Below are 10582 nucleotides of genomic sequence, written 5' to 3'. Positions count from 1 at the left end.
ATTGGGCCAGTTACCGAAAGGGCGCTGGTTCAAATCCCTGAGCAGGCAAGGTGGAAAAATCTGCCGTTCTACCCCCAACAACTGCTCCCTGGGTGCCGATGATGTCGAATAAGGCAGCCCCSCGCACCTCCCTGATTCAGTGGTTGGGTTAACTGCGGAGGGCACATTTCAGTTGAATAACTGACTAGGTATCCCTGCTGATTGTTTACCTTGCATTTTGGCCTGTAGAGTATATGGTTTATCACACCCCCTTTCCATCCAATCGGGTGAATTCTAGGCAATATATGTGAATTGGAAGGAACCCAGTTTTAATGTATTATTTGATTATTATTTATGCCCTTGAAAAAAGGGAATCTAGCTGAAATGTTGGAAACATGCCATTTTCTGTTTATGATTTGTCTTAAAGAAAAGTTTACATTTATTTGTAGGTAATGTATTAGCAGTTTTCCTGTAAATGCCAAATATAATTCGATAAAAAAGTGAATACTGCACACAGACTGTATGGGTTTGCATAGGTTTAATACCACGTTTCTAAAACATTTTAATAATAGGCTACTTTAAGAAAAACKTAAGGCAAGCGACTGATGTAGGTCTAGAAAACATCAGTGCAAAAATTGTAACTTGATGTCAGAGATGAAACACATGCAACCAAGAAAACCTTGTGTGGAAAGCTTGAGAACCCCTTTTATCCCATAGGCCAGGGTTTTGGAGTCTTAGAAACCTATGAAGGCAAAAATGTCATCAATGTTAGTCTCGTTCAGATCCAAGGGTTTCTGAGCTGGAGTGTCTCTACTTTGGTTGCTAAGCTCATTGCTAAGGGACTGGTCATCAGTCATCGTGGCCACATCCCCCGGTGTGCCTGGTAAAATACTGCTGTTTCTCTTTTGTCTTAGTGACCGTTTTCTGTTGACACAGAATGCACTTGTGATTGGTTCAAATGCAGTCCTGAATGGCTGAAAGCAAATTTTAGGGTGAGCCCTCCTCCACAGTGTCTTCAGCGACTGACAGGTCCTGGGTACCGCCCCTCTGAGTGACAGGGCCCAGCAAACCTCCCGTTTGTAGCGCGTTAGTTTCCCTTGTACACTGGGGAGACCAAGAACAAACAACACATAGGTTCCCCATCATTAATATGACTGGAAGTTTTAGTTTGGACACGGTGTGCAAAGATGTCCCATTGTGATAGTCTGATAGATGCGATAGACCATATTATTAAAAGCCCAGTTAAAACAGAGTTCCTGTACCTGCAGCCCTCTGATTCCAGGCGTTTCATCCTCTGGCACTTCAGGTTCAGGAACGTCAGACGCCCCTTCTCCTGACGCAGCTTCCTGCATTCACACCATCGCATCACTTCCTCCAGGTGGGTGGCCATGTTGCTGAAAGTGGTGGCTGTTTTCAGTTGCTTCAGAAACTTCCTCTTCTGACCAATCACAGCAGCATCCAGTAATGAAGGCTGCTCTTGTTCTGTTGACACCTGCAGAGTTCAAATGACAATCTAGTATAAGTAACACTCATCAAATAACWAACTCAAATGAAAAGTAGTGGACTAAAAGGTGTAATCTGTATAATATTCTGACATAAAAACAACCACACATACCTCTGTGATACCACCATGGGTTCGTTTCAGCAAGTGCTTCATATCAAATCCAGAGATGGCACCTGTTATAAGGAAATKATATGACTGTTATATTATATGTTCAAACATAAACAACAGAACATAGGCTATGCCAGGAGAGCTACATAAAAAATAGATCAATCTATCAAATGTATTTTATAAAGTCCTTTTTACATCAGCAGCTGTCACAAAGTGCTTTATAAATACCCAGCCTGAAACCCCAAAAAGCAAAGAATGCAGAGGCCGATGACACTAACCTGTATCACCAGTTCTCTGGAGTAAGACTGCAGTTCCCAGATCCACTTTGCTGCTCTTCCTATTGGAGGGACCACCCAGAGCCTGCTTCCTACTCTCCTCTCCCTCCTCTCTGAACAGTCTGTTGAGCACAGAGGACCTGGAGGCTCCTATCCCTCCAAGGCCCTTAGGGGCCCGGGAATGCTGCATCTTCAATAAGGAAGAGTCAGAGGGCCCGAGGAACTCTGCCATCCCTGCAGGCAGGGTGAAGTCTATGAGGAAGGCCATAGCCTGAGCCTGGGACACCTCCTTCAGGAGCTCCAGGAGGTGCTGATAGAGAGGGGCCAGGCTACCCAGGATGCCCCGGAAAAACACCCTAAGGAGCAGAAAGATACAGCACTCCTAACCAGAGTCACTTCCACTTAGAGTCACTTTCATTTGTCTTAAGATAGCTAGATGAGACAACCACATATCAAAGTCATAGTAAGTCAGCGCTAGTAAGAAGGGACAGGTTTGATGACCCTGAAAGAGCCACAGGACTCACCACAGTCGGCTAAGCATGCTGGTGAGCACCACGTTCAACATAATGAATTCCTTTGATTGGAGGTGCTTCCCCGCTAGTCTGGAGAGGAGATTGGTCAAGGCAATCATACACACCATGCTCATGTATGCATGTCTACACTGAGAACATTGTTGCGTTCCAGGTGGTCTTTTTTTGTTGTTGCAGTCATGCTGCACATTACAGAAGATTGTCATGTGACATACCCCGTCATCACTTTTGTCTCGAGACGTCTTCATTCATATTGGTCTTAAGTCATCTCTGGATATGTCTCAAGATGCCTTAAGACATGTTGCTGGCTGAGTAGGTATTACTGTGGTTTCTGACAAGTTAAACACTTCTCCAGGCGTTGAGAGACTAACAATACGCAACTGCAAAAAAGATGACCTGGAACGCCAGCAACAGTCATTTATATAGTAATAATCATACACTGGATTTAGAGCGCCTTTCAAAAAAAAGAAAAAAGACACTTAGGCAAAAAAGAGAGGTAAAAAAAAACAAGGACACAGACAGATAACAGCTGAAGTCTCCCAGAGGAGAGAGAGAAGGATACATGAAGGCTCTGGTGCAGTGATTGAGCAGACATGTCATCAGTCTGGCAGCTCCCAACACCTTGAGACCAAGCCATTCCAGCATGGGCTGACTGGGGACATCACACTGACCTGTCTCCATAGCCAGCTGGCTGCAAACACAGATATACACACATCAAGATGACACAGTTAGTCTACGGTGTATTGGCTATCAAATAAACATAGACCCAAAAACAAGTTATATGGATCTTGATGCCCGATAGTGTGCTGTGTCTGCGTGATTAGATGCAGCTAAGTAGTGCAACAAGGGCATGTAAATTCCCTGGCACAAAACAATTTGCTAATAGCTAAATGCAGAGSAATTCTAGCTAGTTAGTACCTTTGCACTTTCTTTGGACATAGCTCCTTCAGGTCCAGAAGAGCAGCATCCAGCTTCATTTCCTTCAACCGGTTTATGCATTGCTCAACCTGCAGGGGTTTTCAAAACTCAGTCAATAACCCTCTACATCAGGGGTGTCAAACTCATTYTGCCCTGGGGGTAGGGTTGCCATGCCCATTATACTATGAAATAACACATATTGAATCATGTAGTAACCAAAAAAAGTGTAAACAAATCAGAATATATTTGAGATTCTTCAAAGTAGCCACCCTTTGCCTTGATGACAGCTTTGCACACTCTTGGCATTCTCTCAACCAGCTTCACTTGGAATGCTTTTCCAACAGTCTTGAAGGAGTTCCCACATATGCTGAGCACTTGTTGGCTGCTTTTCCTTCACTCTGCGGTCCAACACATCCCAAACCATCTCAATTGGGTTGAGGTCGGGTGATTGTGGAGGCCAGGTCATCTGAAGCAGCAATCCATCACTCTTCTTCTTGGTCAAATAGCCCTTACACAGCATGGAGGTGGGTTTAATAAACATTGTGCCTAATACGTTACATAGTGCACCGCATATTACGCATGGCAGAAAAATATCAAACAAAACTGATTTAAGATGTCTTTGGTACTCGTGATACAAGGCAGTATTCAAAGTCCATCCATGTCTGAGGACATCAGGAGATGAAGTGGAAACCAGCCACTAGGGGCAACACTGAGGTTTCGGTTTTGCTAGGGTGTTGTGTACGGGGATGGTGGATGGGTGTAAGCATCTGCCACCGATTCCAAAGGTTGCAAGTTCAAATCCAGCAACATAACGTTGATTTTGATATTCTTGTTTTAAGCCTATCCCAAACCTTAACATTTACCTTAATGCCTAACCTTGAGAATTTGGAGTTAATGCCTAAATTTAACCTTAAAAGACTTTGAAATGTGATGTTTGAGAAACATGGATGTTTAATTCTGACCTGAGACTGTGAGGGCTGGTAGCAACTACTACCAGAGCGAAGGCCTATGCTTTCACTTCTCAGAATTAGAAGTGTGTGGGCACGGTATGAATATTGTAAATAAAGGATTTATATGCCCCATGTGGGATTAGAACTTACAACCATTGAACTATGAGCCAACTGTTTTAGCAGACCGCGCCACCAATCAGTCATGACGGTTGAAGGAAAAGAAATACAAGTTGACATCTACTAGTTACAATGGATAGAGCTACAAATATAAAAGGTATAATCCACATTGCCTACACGTTTTCTTTCTTCTTAAAAGCAATATAGATGTGTATGAAACGATAAGCAAAAACATTAAATTTGGTCAAATGCGGAAATGTGCCTTACTGCCTTTTGAAGTCTGTGTAATGCCAGTAGTCTAGTCAAGACCATTGTCAAATAAGGCGTGCTGTCACCAGCTTTTATAGCTAGCCTCGAGGTGGTACCACTCAGCACATCTGGAAGGGAGTGTATTTCATATCGAACCCCTCCCTTGAGGTGGTACCACCCAGCACATCTRGAAGGGAGTGTATTTCATATCGAACCCCTCCCTTGAGGTGGTACCACCCAGCACATCTAGAAGAGAGTGTATTTCATATCGAACCCCTCCCTCGAGATGACATCGAGGCCTATACATCACTATTTCAATGGTAGAGCTGAACCGCTAGGTTAAAAAAAGGCTAGATTTTACTACTAAAAGACCAAAATATATAACTTCTGCAACAAACTGTTATAAAACCAGAATTGACTTGTTTCACTGTAACTCAAATCAAAAACTCAAATATGGTTTTCATGGAAGTTACTGTTCAATTGGTGATACTCAATTCCCAACGTGGAAGTCAACACAAGTCTAAACGTCCACGTTTAGTTGCAGGGGGTTTGATTGAATTTAGAAAATGCTCCATTATTAAATATATTTTTTCACCCTGAAGTAATCCAACAATGTGCACACCACAATCTTGTCTATTTCAAATCTTATCTCATTGAAAATTCTATGTGCTATGCTTAACATTACATAATGTTACCTAATAAAGCCTATCAGCTGGAACAGTAGCCTAGTAATAATGGTCTGAATAGGTAATATTGTTAATAACTATAATCATAATAGGCTACAACGTAGTTACTTAGTTGGTAAAAATAACAGCAAATGGTCAGGTAATGCAGGCCTTTTTCTTGATCCTCACCTGTTTGAGAATCCTGAAAGTCTTGTGTTGCCTGAGGCTGTTATTGAGAACATAGAGAAGCTCGTACAGGACACGGATCTCAGTCTGCAGGACTTGACTGCCAAGCAACTTGAGCACTTTCTCATTTTCCTCCAGGACACGTTTTATGTATGTACCTAGATACAATGATACAATACACAGCACACGCATGAAATAAGCAGTAAAAAAAAACACCGCACAATTGTGATGTAAATAACGTTCATCTAGTTAGCCTAACTTGTACAGAGCAAGAGCAATTTTCTCTGGCATCAGTCAGAACACTCCCCACGTGTGTACCGTAGCTTGCTGTAGTCTGCAGCGGGGCTAGTTTCCGTGAGCTAATGTGGCTATTATTACACAGCGAAAGGACGCTCCAAAAAGTTTATGCAGAAATGTGATAAACTACATACCTGTTGAGAGGCCGAATGGTATATGGACAGTTGAAACCGCACTTGGAAAGGGAATGTTTACTTTATTCCACGGTTCTTCAGCCATGCTCACGTCCATTTCATCTCAAACCAAGGAAGTGAAAGCTACCCAATTAGAATCAAGGAAATATTAACGTCATCGCCAGGCTTTAAAGGTACAATTGCACCTCGGCACACTGCTGTTTAAGAGAAGAAACCAGCAGGCTATTATTTATTGCCAATCTATATAAATACCTTAACCAAAATAAACGAAATACTATCTCTGGTATTACAAAAGTATAGATTTAATCCACATCATAAATACACCAACATAAACACATGAATTCATCAAACCAAATGACAAAATTATACAGAATGTGTGGAGCTAAAAAAAAAACTACTTGAACATTGAAAGAGTCAGGAAGGTTCAAGTATGTTCCAAAATCCACGATACGACATGCGAGTTGACTTCATCCAGCACAGACTCCTCAGCCCTTCCCTTCACTGTAAGCCCATGGCTACCTCCTTCAATCCAGTGAACAGTCGCTGGAGACTTCATCTCCTTTAACACATCATCTAGAAGGATCTGGACAAAGGAAAAATCATCCGTGCAAAACAAAATTGGGACCAGAAAATAATGTTTCTTCCAGCCCATCAGTTTGAAATAATAAAATAACATACACAATCAAAAGCGAGATGCATGTGCAAACGTGAACAGTTTCATTACAAGGGAGAATCAGTTTGTGTAATCAGTTTGAAGTGAAACACATGCATCATCAAAAATAGAGATGTGCATGTGCAAACTTTAATGGTTTCTGTGAATGATCACATTCCTCCGATCTGCTGATGTTTATGCATTGACCAAAAGACACCCATCACCGTTCTCACCTTCTCACACATGTTGTCTGCAGTACCAGACAGAAACAGTACAGGCACCTTCTTGGGCAGCGCCCTGAGGTCCTCACTCCGCTGTCGATGGGTGTGTGTCAGTCCTGGAGGGTGTAGGGGAAAGGACAGACAGACCAGTCCCTGCAATGCATCCTCTGACCCACCACTGAGCTGCCTGGCCAGGGCAGAGGCAGCACGAGACCCCATAGAACGGCCTGAAGTGKAGGGTACACAGTGAGTAAGTACACAGTGAATATTATATCTGTCTTGGAAGTGATTGCTTAAGAAGAACTAGTTTATGGATCAATTAACAATGCTCAATACTCATGGCCCCAGTAACCACCAATAKTCAGAATATGTCCCTGGTGAGGGGTTTTCAGTAGCTTCCACAGCCACAAAGTCAAAATCGGCTACAAAAAAAGTGCTTTTTGGAAAATAAATATACAATATAAATATACAGTTAGGCATAAGGTTAGCAGTGTGGTTAAGGTTAGGTTTAAAATACAATTTTAGTAAGATACATTTTAGAAATGGCCGTGATTTATGACTGCGGGTATAGAACAATTAAGCAATAAGGCCCGAGGTGTGATATAGCCAATATACCACGGCTAAGAGCTGTTCTTAAGCACAACGCAGAGTGCCTGGACACAGCCCTTAGCCGTGGTATATTGGTAATTTATCACAAACCCTGAGGAAACTTATTGCTAAACTGGTTACCAATGTAAGTAGAGCAGTAAGACTAAATGTTTTGTCATACCCGTGGTATACGGTCTTATAAACGGGGTTGTTCGAGCCCTGAATGCTGATTGGCTAACAGCCATGGTATATCAGACCGTATACCACGGGTATGACAAAACTTATTTTTACAGCTTTAATTACATTGGTAACCAGTTTATAATAGCAATAAGGCACATCAGGGGATTGTAATATATGGCCAATATACCACGGCTAAGGGCTGTGTCCAGGCACTCTGCGATGCATCGTCCCTTAAGACAGCGTTTAGCTGTGGTAAATTGGCCATATAGCACACCTCCTCAGGCCTATTGCTCAAATATACCATGGCCTTCAGCCAAACAGATTTCAGGTCTCAAACCACCCAGTTTATAATAATGAATATATACCTGGATTGCAGATGCTATGTATTGGCCAATGAGTGATCTAGTGCATATAAACTCAGCAAAAAAAGAAATGTCCCTTTTTCAGGACCCTATCTTTCAAAGATAATTCATAAAAATCAAATAAACTTCACAGATCTTCATTGTAAAGGGTTTAAACACTGTTTCCATGCTTGTTCAATGAACCATAAACAATTTATGAACATGCACCTGTGGAACGGTCGTTAAGACACTAACAGCTTACAGACGGTAGGCAATTAAGGTCACAGTTATGAAAACTTAGGACACTAAAGAGGCCTTTCTACTGACTCTGAAAAACACCAAAAGAAAGATGCCCAGGGTCCCTGCTCATCTTGCGTGAATGTGCCTTAGGTATGCTGCAAGGAGGCATGAGGACTGCAGATGTGGTAGGGCAAAATTGCAATGTCCGTACTGTGAGATGCCTACGACAGCACTACAGGGAGACAACGGACAGCTGATCGTCCTCGCAGTGGCAGACCACGTGTAACAACACCTGCACAGGATCGGTACAGCCGAACATCACACCTGCGGGACAGGTACAGGATGGCAACAACAACTGCCAGAGTTACACCAGGAACGCACAATCCTCCATCAGTGCTCAGACTGTCCGCAATAGGCTGAGAGAGGCTGGACTGAGGGCTTGTAGGCCTGTTGTAAGGCAGGTCCTCACCAGACATCATGGGCAACAACGTCACCTATGGCACAAACCCACCGTCGCTGGACCAGACAGGACTGGCAAAAAGTGCTCTTCTCTGACGAGTCGCGGTTTTGTCTCACCAGGGGTGATGGTCGGATTCGCGTTATCATCGAAGGAATGAGCGTTACACCGAGGCCTGTACTCTGGAGGGATCAATTTGTAGGTGGAGGGTCTGTCATGGTCTGGGGCAGTGTGTCACAGCATCATCAGACTGAGCTTGTTGTCATTGCAGGCAATCTCAACACTGTGTGTTACAGGGAAGACATCCTCCTCCCTCATGTGGTACCTTCCTGCAGGCTCATCCTGACACGACCCTCCAGCATGACAATCCAACCAACCATACTGGTCGTTCTGTGTGTGATTGCGTGTGATTTCCTGCAAGACAGGAATGTCAGTGTTCTGCCATGGCCAGCGAAGAGCCCGGATCTCAATCCGTCAAGCACATCTGGGACCAGTTGGATCGGAGGGTAAGGGCTAGGGCCATTCCCCCCAGAAATGTCCGGGAACTTGCAGGTGCCTTGGTGGAAGAGTGGGGTAACATCTCACAGCAAGAACTGGCTAATCTGGTCCAGTCCATGAGTAGGAGATGCACTGCAGTACTTAATGCAGCTGGTGSCCACACCAGATACTGACTGTTACTTTTGATTTTGACCCCCCCTTTGTTCAGGGACACATTATTCCATTTCTGATAGTCACATGTCTGTGGAACTTGTTCAGTTTGTCTTAGTTGTTGAATCTTATGTTCATACAAATATTTACGCATGTTAAGTTTGCTGAAAATAAACGCAGTTGACAGTGAGAGGACGTTTCTTGTTTTGCTGAGTTTATAAATCATTGGTATATAAGCTAATAAGGACCCCGGTGAGGGCCACTGTATGGGCAAGGGGTTGGAGATACAGTAGAGAGCTATGTGCAGATAAACATTGAGCAAGGATCTTTCAGAATGATGCAATTGCATTGGTTTGTTATGTAAGCATAAACCCCAAGCATGGCTCATCATCACTGGGAAATACATAAGGCCAATTAGATTTAATTGAGGTTATAAAATAGTTTTGATTGCTTACCACCAAGAAATATGTTTCTTATTGTGAATTTCTCAAGATTTTTCAAGTATTCCTGCAAAATCAAATAGAATATTTTCATAAATGGCACACTTGCATTCAGTGAATTAACTAGAGTAGATCTTCATAGCCAACTAAAGGCTTTTTATGACTTGGTATTCTTTCTTCACGTCTATGGAACGAAACATGCACAAATCTGTATTTCGAAAATAATTCTTACCCAAACGGCATGGTAAGCCTTCACTCTGTAAACCAGGTTTAAACCTTTACATGTGAAGCGAAGACATAGCAGGCCATTCGATGAAAGTGCATGAGCAAGAGAAACCAAATGCTTGAAGTTCATGTCCCCACCAGCCCCGTGCGTCAGGATAACAGCAGTCTGCACATCACTGGCATTGGCTGGGATACTCAACACAGCAACTAGATGTTTTGCCCCAAAAGGTATTGTCATGCTGTCCTGCAAAGTAATTCGAGTTAGTGAGTCATTTAAACTTGACCAGGTAACCTATCCGATACTTGTATCAATAGTGAACAAACATTTTACCTCTTGAATCGTTTCCATGCTTTCATTTGTTTATCCCGCACAGCTTATTCTAATCACATGACTTCTCAACTTCATTGTAAACTATTCATAAGACGCCATCTAGTGTACTGGAGTCGATGGTACCACACAATTACAATTGAGGATTTGGGAGAATTTATTTGACTATAATAAATGGTTGGAAACTCACAGTCTAATGTATACTAAGATTTTAATACACAAAGTGTAATTTTTCCTAGCTCCCTGAGCAATATAGCCTGGTCGACAGTGGTGCGACTCACAGCATGGGAGAGCTGTGACAGAAGGACTTCGAGTTAGGAGTTAGCCAGACTATGAGCAATAACCCTCCC

At 42.8% G+C, this 10582-nt stretch overlaps 2 protein-coding genes across 2 annotated transcripts; both read right to left on the bottom strand.

Moving 5' to 3' along the window:
- Window positions 1–498: 498 nt before the first annotated feature.
- nepro (nucleolus and neural progenitor protein) lies at window positions 499–6101 on the bottom strand. The gene is made up of 9 exons (XM_023981577.1): window positions 5913–6101; window positions 5485–5639; window positions 3315–3403; window positions 2959–3087; window positions 2391–2468; window positions 1870–2222; window positions 1595–1656; window positions 1242–1471; window positions 499–1083 (listed from the first exon to the last, which is right to left on the bottom strand). The coding sequence occupies exons 1-9, from the start codon at window positions 6007–6009 to the stop codon at window positions 714–716; spliced, it is 1563 nt and encodes a 520-aa protein (XP_023837345.1). The 5' UTR covers window positions 6010–6101; the 3' UTR covers window positions 499–713.
- Window positions 6102–6191: 90 nt separating this feature from the next.
- Window positions 6192–10336, bottom strand: tex30 (testis expressed 30). Its single transcript, XM_023981578.2, has 5 exons — window positions 10236–10336; window positions 9912–10148; window positions 9695–9746; window positions 6798–7012; window positions 6192–6495 (listed from the first exon to the last, which is right to left on the bottom strand). The coding sequence occupies exons 1-5, from the start codon at window positions 10251–10253 to the stop codon at window positions 6337–6339; spliced, it is 681 nt and encodes a 226-aa protein (XP_023837346.1). The 5' UTR covers window positions 10254–10336; the 3' UTR covers window positions 6192–6336.
- Window positions 10337–10582: the final 246 nt, after the last annotated feature.

This window comes from Salvelinus sp. IW2-2015, linkage group LG36 (genome assembly GCF_002910315.2).
Source record: "Salvelinus sp. IW2-2015 linkage group LG36, ASM291031v2, whole genome shotgun sequence".
NCBI classification, from domain to species: domain Eukaryota; kingdom Metazoa; phylum Chordata; class Actinopteri; order Salmoniformes; family Salmonidae; genus Salvelinus; species Salvelinus sp. IW2-2015.
Note: the sequence above shows the minus strand (reverse complement) of the source record. Positions and strands in the feature narration are given on the sequence as shown.